Source organism: Arvicanthis niloticus, chromosome 11 (assembly GCF_011762505.2).
Source record: "Arvicanthis niloticus isolate mArvNil1 chromosome 11, mArvNil1.pat.X, whole genome shotgun sequence".
In the NCBI taxonomy this organism is placed as follows: Eukaryota; Metazoa; Chordata; class Mammalia; order Rodentia; family Muridae; genus Arvicanthis; species Arvicanthis niloticus.
The window spans coordinates 53,206,351-53,219,985 of record NC_047668.1 but is presented as its reverse complement, the minus strand read 5'-3'; the positions used below and the strand labels follow the sequence as shown (position 1 = coordinate 53,219,985).

At 38.2% G+C, this 13,635-nt stretch overlaps 1 protein-coding gene across 3 annotated transcripts in view; it reads left to right on the top strand.

The window, feature by feature from the left end:
• Positions 1–2,952, top strand: part of Atad2b (ATPase family AAA domain containing 2B) — a 123,076-nt gene extending 120,124 nt beyond the window's left edge. For 2 of the 3 annotated variants that reach the window (XM_034514117.2, XM_034514116.2), the window contains exon 28: positions 2,662–2,952. In XM_034514117.2, the coding sequence (XP_034370008.1) occupies positions 2,662–2,703 (42 nt within the window). In that variant the 3' untranslated portion in view covers positions 2,704–2,952. The remainder of the gene's footprint in view (positions 1–2,661) is intronic. The other variant, XM_076942139.1, reaches the window with a different exon arrangement.
• Positions 2,953–13,635: the final 10,683 nt, after the last annotated feature.

Here is a 13,635-nt window from a genome sequence, read left to right as displayed (position 1 = left end):
GTAGGTTTTAAAGTAGAAAAAAATGTACAAATGCTAGCAATGGTGTGGAGAAAACTGACCCATAGGTACTGTTGGTGGGAATATAAGTTAATATAACCATTCTGGGAAATAATACAGATATTTCTCAAAATACAAACAAACCTTCAAAACAAAACAAAGCAGAGCAACCATTTGGTAGTTCTGTTGCTTTTCTGGGTATAAATGAAACCAAAATATAGAGAAGAGACACTTTGCAATGGTGGTATTATTCTCTAAAGCCAAGATTTGTTTGGTATGAAGCCAAGTTATAATCCACAGATGAGTGGATAAAGTGATATATACATATGCATGCATGCATATACAATGGATTACTGGTCAACTCTAAAGAATAATATAGTTCTGCCATATGGAACTGGAGGAGATCATGTTAGTGAAATAAGCCAAGTACATAAAGATACATGTATCACATGTTCTCTTTCATATGTGAAAGCAAGCAGTGTACTAGTTCTGGATTACTTGGAACTGAGTTGGGTGCTTAGGGCTTGAATGGAGAGAAGGGAAGATAGACACTGTTATGGGATACCTGAAGAGAAAAATTCCCAAGATGCCTAGAAAAGCCAAATGGAGTCTTTAGTCACTGCCAGTGGGACTGTCCTAAGCAGAGTATCAGGAAGCCACCTTCACCTCCAGCTTGTTTGAGATTTTAAAGGCAAGAATGGCAGTTATGATGTATACATAAAAGCAGCTCTGGACATCTGCACCAAGCAAGCATTGATTACAGAAGCAGAGAGGTAGCATTTAAGTGGCCAGGTAGCTCTTATAACCTTAAGGTTAGGGTCACATTGTATAGGAATTTATGGCTGATCCATAAATTAAGTAACCAGAGACCAATTTTTACTCAAGATAGTTTTAGCAATTAAAGTATTCTTAGTAATGTTTTTAGAAGATGCTATAACTATATTTCAGTAGCCCACTACAGATACAATCAGTTCATGATATATGAATATATGGAAACATCATAATGAATAATAATGCTAATTTGTATAATATGTACTAGTTTTGATTAAGTTGAAAACAAAACCACTAGAAGATAATTTTCACATTTGTTAGAATCAATTAAACAATAAATATATGTGCATGCATACATACATACATACATACATAAAGTATATTCCAAAACATGCTGCACATGATAAGTATATGCAGTTTTTTTTTTTAAAGAAAAAAGAAGCACAACCAAACACAATGTGTTTGTTTTGATTGTATTCTAAACTAGTAAATTTCAACCATATTTTGTTTTGTTTTTGTTTTGAGGTAGAGTCTTATTGTATAGCCTTGGCTGGCCTGATATTTCCAATTACTTCATAACCACATTTTATGTGTTACGTTTTTTCAAAGATATACAAGTTATATAATATGTAGGAGCCTTCAGAAATGAAAAAATAAAAACATTGCCATGCCCTGCTCTCTAGAAGATATTGTAAGTGAAATTTATTGGAGATCAAACAACCAAGGCTGTCGCTGCGGGGAGGCAAGTGAAGAACAAATGGTGGAAAAGCAAGCAGATGTTCTAAGACAGTCAGCAGGGTGGGGATCTGAGCTGATACAGGTTGTCTACATTAATCCAGAACTAGGTGCCCTTGCCAGAGGTAGCTGACTTTGGGGGATGATTAGGGGAGGTAAGGAGGGTTTCTGGTGAGCTAGAAGTACAACAATCTTTCTATTTACTTGGCCAGTATCCCATTTAGGACAGTGTCACCAGCACTGCCATTTTAGAGGAAAGGGGCTTTCGACCTTACAGGGCATTTGTCATTTGGAATGGCTTCCAGTGTTTTAAAATGCCTAAATGTCTATAATATGTATTAATATGTGAATATGGATTTAAAATTTTGATCACATTGTGTAGTTTGCTTTATAATTTGAATTTCCCTTCGAGAAATAAATTATAAGTCACTTAGTAGGAGTGATTTTAATTGATCATATAGAACAACTGATTAGTCAGATAATAATCTAGTATTAATACAGAATCAGATTTTATTGAAGCTATCTGAAGGTTGAAAAGATATATTTAGTGCTTGCCTACCCTAATGTAGGTACATTCTATATGTTTTTAATTTCACTTTTATTTTAAAGAAATTTGAATGAAATGCATATTTCTCTGAATGGGATTTGGAACCTTTATAATCTAGCCTTACTTTAATGGCTGTCAAACTGTTCTCTTCTATGTTTTTTTTTTTTTTTTCTTTCATATAGGCTTCATAATAATACAGTCCTTCAACATTACTGTAGGAATTAGGTTGAATTTATTAATTCTCATTCTCTCTCTCTCTCTCTCTCTCTCTCTCTCTCTCTCTCTCTCTCTCTCTCTCTCCCTGTATCTGATATACCTATTATACTTACTTATATGAATACATTTGGAATATATTTCTTAGTGCAGTATCTGGCATCATAAGTCATTCATTGAGTGCTGCCGTCTTTATCATCCCCATTGCCAAAAAACAAAATAAGAAGGTCTTAGAATTGTCAGGGGCAGATGGTTTTGCAGCATAGCTGTAAAAATATTCAAATTTCAACTTGTATCTCAGATTCGTTGTCTAAAAGTTTAATTTGATGTGGGTTTGTTCCTGGTGAGGAATTCCTTTGTCTTCCATAGTGGATAACATGTATTCCTTTCTCTTACAGGAGATGGAAAGAACAGTTCATATGTTTGAGACATTCCTATGAACTTCTCAAGATGAGTGGTTTATCCTCTCCAATCTGCTCCTGATGAGCAGTCTTCTGAGCCATTCACTTTCAAATTGCACCAATTATGCGCAGAGCCTTGGTGTAAAGTGCTCGCTCACTCATTCTTACTCTGTTGAATTTGGTGCTATTGTCTCAGGTACCTGAAACCAACCAGCCTACAAGAACCAAACAAAACTTCAGAAACATGTTGTATTTTCCACAAATAAAAAATACAACCCCACAGCTTGGAGATTTTGGTGCTACAGAAACTGCTTTTGCTCTGCCCCTCTTTTCTGCACTCTTGGAGATTCTCTTAGGGAGCAGACCAGCAAACCGGAGGAAACTGAATGGGGCAGTTGTAACTGTGCTGAATTGTTGAAAACCATGGACGACCTGCTTGCTTGTTTGTTTGTTTGTTTTTTTCCTCTTTTCTATCTTTAATCATATCCCACCCCCACCCCCAGGTAAATGGACTAAAACCTGTTTTAGAATTGGCTATGGTGTATTCTGGTGAACAGCTGAAGAAACTGGGTGAAACTAGGTTAGGCTCTTTAGAACTGCCTTTAATGTGCCTTTTATTCATTTGAGAAAGATGAGGCTTAATGGATGGGCTCATTTGTAGCAAATTAATTAGAATCTTTTCTTTGGTCACAACCTTGAAAATAAGTTTTGATATTCAATGTCATTAAGAGACAACAGTATTCTGTATTAAATGCCTGTCTTGTTCTCAAAACAATCAAGATACTCAGTAAGCCACATAATGTGTAGGCTGGCAAGCTTTCCTGTGGTTTGTTTCTAGTTAAGAAACACATACTAAAACAGCAACAAAGGATACACACAGTCCACAAAAACCCACACATTTTTCCATATTGCTGACAATGATGACCAGAAAATAAATAGATGGTGGCCATTTTTCTGTCAAATGCAATTTAATAGTTATTTATGTTTGAGTTACCAGAGAAAAATAGTTTTCATGTGTAGTCAGTTGTTATTGTTTTGTTTTAAAGCCAGGACTTGCCAAATGGACAGAAAAAGAGAGGAATTTGTCAGAAACTCTGTAAAGCTCATTTCTATAGAGTTGCAAGTGAGCTCTGGTATGTCCTTGAGTAACAGTGTTAGCATTAAACCCTGTTCCCTGCCCACACCCTCACAACGCTACAGTTTGGTTGGAGTCATTTTGGATCTTGTTGAGTGATTTCTGTGGATTGTACTTACCTGAAAATAATTATGGGTTACTAATTTTACAAAACTTTCTAAAAATTTGGAAACAAAGTCTAGGCAGTTGCAAAGAGGCAAAAGAAATGCAGTGACATTTTTTTAATGAGATAATTTTTAAACAAAATACAGAAAATATTGTAGACAAGTTGGCTTGCTTTATTCCTTTATAGCTGTTAGTTGCAGGTGTGTCTTTCTAATATATGCAACACATATTTGGGTTTAATTATAGCACATGGTCAAGGACTACTGCAGAGGTGCTGAGCTACCTCAGCCTGCCTTTAGTTACCAACAGTGTTTACCAGGGCCTGTAATCACTTCGCCACCGTTTACATGCTGAAGCTAAGGTCCTTGTCTGCCTGTCTCTGGCTGATGGCATGCAGGCAGCTGCTGGCCTCACTACTGCAGTAATCCCACGGGCTTTTGTCCTTTTACCTCCACGGCCACCATCTTTTAGCTTCATTTTTTTTTTTTTAAATGGTCCTTTTTTTTTTTTTTCTTTATACCTAGTCTGAGGTTTTCATGACATTTAGTTAGTCATGTAACTCAAGATGCTACCATGTAGACACACTGTATTTTTAAGGTGGGCAAGTGTGATTAACGATGAACCATTTTAAAAGGGAGGTTATTTGAAACCTCTAATTTGATTACTGGGAGAATTTTCATGCTTTCTTTAGTATTTATTATCATCATACCAGTGCAAACTATTTTACTGTCTAATACATTAGCATTTTGTATTTTGATGGAAATTGTTACAGAATTTAAAGATTTGATGAAATAAGATGTAGCAGATTTTTTGTAGCGAGTTTCTGGTAAAAGGGTTTTTGCAAGTCTCAGGTTCTTGCTGCTCTGTCCCTTCTTTAGTATTTATTCCAGTTTCTACTTCAGAAGCATTCTGTTCAAGTAACAGCAGCACTTGTGAAAGGGGGAAATCCGCACATGTTCTCAGCAGGTTTCCGAATCCTGCACATGAATTAAGGTTTTAGCCATCAGTGAGTTTTACAAAGGAAATTCATTTATGTACGACATTAAAAAATACTTTGAAAAGATCATGTCTTTAATTTATGTTTACCCTTGATGTGGATGGAGAAATCAGGTAAACTCAGTATAAGGACTGCTACTCTGAACGGTTCAGTCTCAAAGACAAAGCCAGTCTCAGGCCAAGGGGGAGAAATGAGCTGAGATGGCACCAACTCTTCAGGCCCCTTCCCCCAAAGAGAAACATACTATTCCTGTTTTGCTTGTTTCACAGATATCTGGTGGTTCTATAGATTAAAGCAGCTTGTGAAATTATCCAAGCCGACTCAGTCTTGTTTACCTTTCTGTAAAGTTCTTATTTTTTGCTGTATAGCATTGGCAAAAATAATGTACAAATTGACCTCTGTTCTTCCTTCCTATGTGAGCATTATAACTGATAAGCTCCTGTGTAAAACCTTGCTCTCAGATCAATAAATTATGTATCTCAGTCCAGCCAAGCAAAAGCCTGTGCTCAGCTGTGGGAACCCTGGGAGCTTCTTGAAGATGTGGAACTGCATTAGGTTGGAAACTGATGGCTGTGGAATAAATTGTGTTTTTGAGCTTGAATCTTACCTGTGATTTTTTAACATCCTTTCATGACTTGATTTTTCCTCATATGCCAATGTATTTGTAGTTTTACTGGGTTTTATTTTTAGGGAGTGGGGTGATAATTTCTTTTCTTCTCTTGTTTTGATTAAATTGGTTCAGCTATGGTGCTAATCAATAGGTATTTCAGTGTCAGGTTCCGTAGCTGAATGCCATTGTTGTTTTAATTATTATTTGTAATCATATTGTAATCTTGAATTTGAGCTTGTACCTGCATCTTTTATATTTTGTACATTTGGTTGTTTAGACTTTGGGAGTCCTATTAGGTTTTGGTCATGTGTCTACTTTGTAGATTAAAGTATACTTCATCAACTACAGTCTATTTTGGGTTTGTAGTTTAATTTAGAATTGTGTTAAATTGATGTTTTGCATTTGACTTCATTTTACATTAGTTTGGAGTAAATTATTTAATTTTTGAATTCTGGAATTTGAACATTTACTGTAATTTGTAATATAACTGCTGTGAAATACTTGAATAAAGATAAGAAGAAGAACATGTCTTTCTTTAGCATGATTGTGAGTACTTTTGGCTTCATGTGTAGGACTGCTTTTCTTGCTGAAGTAATTAGTTTTATAGAGTGTGCATGTTGTGCTTACTAAGTATCCCCAAAATCTTAAGTACTCCGTTTTGATTTTAAGTATGCCTTTGGATTTCATAGCTGAAAGGTTTTATTATTGGTGTTTTTTCCCCCCTTAAGGAAGTATAGTATTAATTTAATTGGATATTATATTGTTTAAAATATGTTGGACAGAAGCAAGTGGATTACTTCAAAAATTGTTTTTATATCTGAATGTTCATTTAAAAAAGACCTTAAAATTGCTTTGGGGGCTCAATTTTTAGGGCTCAATTTTAGGGGCTCAAAAGTTTTAGGACATTGGAAATAAAGCTGAATTTTATTTATCCACTTTTCCTTTCCATAGGAAACTACAGTAATGGCAGAGGTTAATTCTGATCGATTTCATGCTATGTCTGGACTCCTAGACCTGTTTTTTTTTTTTTTTTTTTGTTTGTTTTTTTAATTTAACATTCCTCTCTTATACCTTACATGTATGTATGTGCTTATTACATCTCAGGCCCACTAGGTGGCCTTCATCAACTGCTGTGGTGGGATAGACGATACAGTTTTGTCTTTAAAAGTAGCCTCTGCTCTGCTAAGGGGAACAGAAAATATAGTAAGCATTGGTTAATGTTACCCTTTGTTCTTTTTAAGAACTGAAATTGTCATTTTGTACTTTGGTTGATGATCAACGATAGAAATTTCACTCGGGATGCATTTATTTTGGGAATGGTTTCAAGGGCTTTGAATATGTACACCCCTTTGTTCTCTCCCACTTGTATCCTTCTGACTTGAGTGTCGTCCTGTTAACCCAGTACTGTATGTGTCAGAATCGAGAGGGAGTAGAAATGTTCTTGTGAGATTTTTATCATTACCTCCCTCTCTCCTCTTAAGAGCACAGTCACCTTGAGAATGCTTAGGGTCATGGAGTCCTAGGCTTCTTTCTGGTTTTTTTACTTAATGGCAACTATTGATGAACTATTGATTAGTGCCCACTATGTTTGTGATAGTACTTTTTATTCCAAAAGCTTATGTCTTATCTATGTAGGGCCACTTGAGGTTGCTTAATATATATGGTAGGTTCCAAAGACCACATGCCCAGCATCATGAGACACCCAGATTTTCTCTTTTAACAAATTATTTTATTATTGTGTGTTGGAGTAGAGGGTATATGTGTGCCATGGTGCAGCTCCAAGAAAATTATAATGATTTTCTCTTTTCATTCTGGGTTTGAGAAATTGAATTTGCACCATCATGTTTGTGTGGCAAGCACTCTGCTGAGCCATCTCACTGGCCCAAGACATCCTAGTTTTCTTACCAAAATTGCTCTAACTAGAATTCTATCACTCTAGGGATGCTGACATATAGTTCCTCAGTTGATGGCTTCTGGCAAGAGTGGGGAAAGACTTGGGTTTTTTGTCTTTTTGTTTGTTTCTTATTTAATTTATTTTATTTTATTTTATTTTTAAGAGGCTGGTCTCTGGGAGTTTGACCATACTCCTTTGAAAATAAATTGGCAATACAAATTGGACTTGGTATTTTTTCCTTTTTTTTTTTTTTTTCTTCTTTGGTTTTGGGGGAGGTCACAAGGGTTGGGGGTTGACCTGAGAGGACTGGAAAGTGAATGTGATTGGGGTGTGTTATGTGAAATTTCCAACAATCAATAAAAATATTCTGGTACTGTGTAGAAGTCTTTTTAGGTGAGACAGTTGATGGACAGAAATAGTAACAGCTTCTAGGAGAGAAATCCTGTGGCAGCCTATCCTTCATCCCTCATTTCCAGAGAGGTGGAAGACAGAACGTGAAGGAAGGTGGGACTAGAGAAACATGCAGGTAAGCCAGAACAGAAAAGCTGGGTTTTCTTGTGGTTGGTGTGTTTTATGACTTGAGTAAACGATCTAAGCCCAAGTCTCATTATCTGCTGATGATATGGAAACTGCTGGTGAACATTCCATTCAAGAGTCTCAACAGCAATGCTCTTAATATCATATAGCCCCATAACGTACTTGCTGGTGAGATAGATGCTAAGAGGACCAACATGGCTATGGGTTCTAATTTTTGGGGGGAAGAGAGATGTGGAGAGGCCAGTTTGGAATACTGAATCAGCCATTTCAGAGTCCCCAGTGAGGAGATGGTATGAGATCAAACTACACAGGAAGCTCGGGGTCTTATGGAAGGCAAGGCTGAAGGTGCTGTGCTTCGTCCTGTGGCAGTTCTTAACTGTTTTTGAACAGTACCATGACATGACATTAGTTTAGTACTAACTTACGGAACGAAGCATAGCTTACCTCTTCTTACTAAGAAAGCTTGCCCTAGGCCAAGTAAGTGCTAGGTACTGGTGTTTACAAGGAGCCAGGCACAGTCTCTGCCCATAGAAAGACATTAGAATAGAGTAAGAAAAATTGAATGCAGTGATGATAGCTCACTGCTGGAGGAGACACTCATCCCAGGCAGTTAGGAAAGTTTTATTCCTGGCGGGTATGATGTCTTAATGGCATCTTGAAAAATGAAGAAATACTGGAAAGAAAGAAAAGGGAAGCAGCCCAAGCAGAGGAAATGGGATACTGAAAGTACAGAAGCCAGGTTTGGAAAACACCTGTAATCTAGAACTTGAGAGGCAGAGGCAGGAAGATCAGGAGTTCAAGGCCATTCTTGGTAATAAAGTATGTTTGAATCCAACCTGAGCTAAGTGTCTCAAACAAAACAAAAGCAAAAAGCACAGAAACAGGCAAATGCTACATTCGGATGGACGTGGCCAGCTTTAGTTTGCTTTAGAATAAAATAGAAGGGAATGTAGTGGTAGTGTTCACATGACATTTTGTCATTCCACATGAGAGATGCTACAGGCCCCAAATAAGGAAAGGTAGAGTGGTGATGACAAGAAGGAGGCAAGATACCAGGAGTCAGTGACTAGATGTTGGCATTAAGGGGCTGCATTGCTCCTGTTGTCTGCCTGGGTCATCATCTGGATGCAGCAAACTAGAGTGAATGTACTCTTGGGTATTGTGACATCCAGGTCCAGCAGACGTTTAGATACAGTAGCTAACATTTGGGCAACTGAGAGCTAACCTTGGAGGCTAGCTGCCTGTACGTGGCTGTTCAGACCACAAGTATGAATCAGATTGTCTAGACAGTATTTCCTGGGCAGATAGAAAATAGAGGGAGAGCCAATGGTGCCTGAGAACTAACTGATAATGATTGGTAATCCTTGATGCTCTCAGAAAAAAAGGAGAACATAAATGTAGAGGGGGACAAGTTTGTTTGTTTGTTTCTTTCTTTCTTCCTTCCTTCATTCCTTCCTTCCTTCCTTCCTTCCTTCCTTCCTTCCTTCCTTCCTTCCTTCCTTTCTTTTTTTCTTTTTTTTGAGACAGGGTTTCTCTATATAGTCCTGGCTGTCCTGGAACTCACTCTGTAGACCAGGCTGGCTGGCCTCGAACTCAGAAATCCGCCTGCCTCTGCCTCCCAAGTGCTGGGATTAAAGGCATACGCCACCACTGTCCTGCATGAATCAGGTTTCTTAGTCATTATGAATGAACTCATAGATTTAAACATACAAGGTATATCTACTTTTTAATTTTTAATATGTCTTTGTGCTCTTGTGTGTGTATGTGCCCATGAGTGTAAGTGCCTGTGAAGGCCTGAAGGGAGTGATGGATTCCTTGGAGCTACCGTCACAGGTGGTTGTGAGCCCCACCCACTCCATGTGGGTGCCGAGAATATCATGGGCAAGAGCAGTGATTGAATGATCTCTCCATCCCCCAGCGTGGTTCAAGTCATTACAATTGTTGTTTGCTTTGCTAAAATGGTCCCATTTGGCAATGGTAATCATTTCAAGTTAGCTCTGAGTCTGTTCCTGCTGCTCTAACAGTTAACACTAACAGTTAATCTCGGGTCCATCTTTTTGGTGGTGATATCCTCTTTGTTCAGATACTATTTAAAAAGTTTTTAAATGTAGTTTATTTGAGCATGTCTCCATGAGTTTATGTACATCATGAGCATGCAGTGTCTCTGGAGGTTAGGCAGCATCGGAAACTCTTGAACTGGAGTTATGGGCAGTTGTGGGTGCTGAGCCCTGAACCTGGGTTCTTTGCAAGAGCAGTTGGTGCTTCTAACCACTGAGCTACGCACGTCTCTAGACCCAGATACTGGCAATTGTTGTATTCATGTTTTGTTTTCTTATCAGTATGTGAGTGTTCATGCTATAGTTACATGTACTTGTATGGGAGGAGTGTGCACATGTGTATGTATACGCAGAAGCCAGAGGTCAACTTTGAGTATCATTCTTCAGAGCCACCCACCATTTTTGGGGGGCTGGGGGGGAGGAACAGGGTTTCTCCTTAGATCCTAGGTTTGCAGGTTATCAAGCTTGAAGGATCTGCCTGTCTCTTGTCTTCCCACTGCTAGGATCCAAAGCTCACCTCCACACTCCGCTTCTTACATGGGTACCGGGTATTCAACTCAGGTCTTCATGCTTGTACGGCAAGAATTTTACTGACTAAACCATCTCCCCAGCTCTGGTCGATGTCTTTTTTTATTAATCTTTTTCATAAAAATAGTTTGGTTTCAATTTTTTCTGATTTCTGCCCTTTTATTTCTATTTAGTTTGAGCTGAAAGATTAGCTCACTCATTGGAAACCCACCTTCTTTTCTAATATAAACATTTAGTATTAAACATTAAGCTTTGCTTTAGCTGCACCTTATACAACTTGACATTTTAATTTCCATTTGCATTCTTTCAGTTCAAATTGTTTCCACTTTCCCTTGAAACTTCATTGGCTCCTAAATTATTTAGGTGTGTGTTTAACTTTGAAGTATTTGGCATTTCCCATGTTTTCTGTTACTGATTTTTCATTTAATTCTGATATGGCCAAAGAATACACACTATGTGATTCTAATTATTTTAATTTATTCTGATTTGTGGCCAGAAGAATGGTGTTTTCTTGGCGAATGTTTTATGTGCCCCTGAAAAGACAATGTACTGGGCTGTCTTCTGAGTGTCATGTTAATTACTGTGTTACTTGGGTCTTCTGTATCCTGGCTGATGTTTCTGTCTGCTTCTGTCAATTACTGGGAGAGGTGTGTTGAACCCGTCGAGTGTAGAGTGTAATTGTGGGGTTGCCGACCTCTCCTTTTGGTTCCATTGCATTTTTATTCCTGTATCTTGAAGCTCTGTTGTTGGCTGCTTCGCATTTCGAAGTGGAATGTGTTCTTAGCACATAGAGCTGCTCGTCATTGTCTTACTCTGCTGCTGGTAACTACTCAGGCTGGGAGTCTGCGTGGCCTGTCGATCATCTCCTGACCTCCGTCTGTTTAAGGGTGTATCTCAATAGCTTTGCTTTCTCTACCACTTTACTTTTTTCCACCTTTCATCTTTCTACACATGGGTCAAAAGTCAAAATTGTAACAAATTCATTTTAAAGATCTAATTGGCTATGCTTTTTTTTCTTTTAAATTAGTGATTCCAGAACCTTGTAACATCTCATTCTGTTGAGCAGAATTGGTGTTCACAGGCCCTGTGTAGGTAGCAAAGGGCTACAGAAAGCAGGAATGGAACAAGGCAGGTTGCTTGGTGTCAGGCTCCTTAGGGTTGGGGCAGAGACCTTATTTGTGATTGCTCTGATACTTGGAGCTCGCTCTTTCTTTCTTTCTTTTCTTTCTTTCTTTCTTTCTTTCTTTCTTTCTTTCTTTCTTTGTTTTGTCGGATATTTTCTTTATTTACATTTCAAATGTTATTCCCTTTCCCAATCCCCTCCCCCTCCCCCTCCCCCTTCTTCTATAAGGGTGTTCCTACACACCCACCCACTCCTGCCTCCCCACCCTTGAATTCCCCTACTCTGGTACATCAAGCCTTCACAGGACCTCCCTCTCCTCCCATTGATACCCAACAAGGCCATCCTCTACTACATATACAGCTGGAACATATGTACTCTTTGGTTGGTGGTTTAGTCCCTGGGAGCTCTTAGAGGTTCTGGTTGGTTGATATTGTTGTTCTTCCTATGGGATTGCAAACCCCTTCAGCTTCTTTAGTCCTTTCTCTAACTCCTCCATTGGGGACCCCATGCTCAGTCCAATGGTTGGCTGTGAGCATCCACCTTTGTATTTATCAGGCTCTAGCAGAGCCTCTCAGGAGACAGCTGTATCAGGCTCTTTGAGTCTTTTCTGATTGGCTGCTGGCAGTCTCTGGGAGTTTGCTTCTCTTCATGCTTACTCATTTCCTTGTTTTTAATTCTGAACTTGCTTACTTTGTCATTCTGTTTAATTACCCAGTACTTTGTGTAAGTAGTTTGCAGAAGTTTGGTTCAAAACCATGGCCTCCCATATAAATTTCACTCATCCTATGGAATTTATTTCTTCACTGAGGAAAATATATGGCTACCATTATTCTAGGGTTATATACTGATTTTTTTTTTTTAAATCCCAAGGGTCATATGAAGTAGCTAAAATATGAGAAGCACCAAGGGAACTGAGAAATTAAATAAACACAGCACCCATCTATGTCTGTCTCTATCAATTTGACTGATCTTTTCATTTTAAATATCATATTCTTATTTTTCATGGTTTTGTTATATAGCTCTGGCAAGTCTGGAATTTACTATGTAGTCTATGATGGCTTTGAACTCATGTCTTCCTTTCCAAACCTCCTGAGTACTGGAATCAAAGCCATGTGCCTCTATGCTCAACCTAAATTCGGCTCTTCTTGGTCTCTTGTCTAAGGAGGAGTTTGTCCTCTTCGTTTCTCTCTGCATTTTGTCCTCGAGGTTTATCCCCGATGTAACAGCCCTCGGGATTTCCTTCCTTTTAAAGCCTAAGAGTACCCTGTTATATGGAACACGATCCTTTCTGTTTATCCACCCATCCTTCAATGGCCGTGTGGTTGCTTCTGTCTTTGGCTATTTCGGATAATGCTATGAATATCCTTTGAAGTCCCTGCTTTCATTTTCTTTTATGGAAATGTCCAAAAGTAGAATAGCCGGATCATATGGGAGTTCCATATTTAATTTTGTGAGGAATTACCATACTGTTTTCCTCTGCAGCTGAGCCATTTTTATTCCCACAGAAGGTGCACAGAGTTTTAACTTCCCCACAACCTCACTGATACGTGTGATTTTCTGGATTTTTAGAGGCTGGGGGTGGGATAGGGAAGGAAGGGCTTAGCAGCCATGCTAATGGGTATGATCTGGGGTTCACAGCTAGTGATTAAGCATATATTTGGATTTTACTCTATGATTTTTATTATGCTTTCTTCGTCTCCTTTTTTTATTCTGCTTGATACTTTGGATTTATTTAAATAGCTTTGTTATTACATTTTAATTTCTTGGGTTTCTGGCTGCCTCTGAACAACTTATAGGGGGTTTGTTTCTCTGACACTTTACATAGTTTTCACAACCTACCTAAAATTAACATTTTTTCCATTTTGTACAAAATATAGAAGCCTTTAATCCATATGCAATAGTTGTCATATGAATTGTATTTACATACATTGAAAACTCCATCAGACAATGTTTTTCTTTAAATAAACACAGCACCCATCTATGGT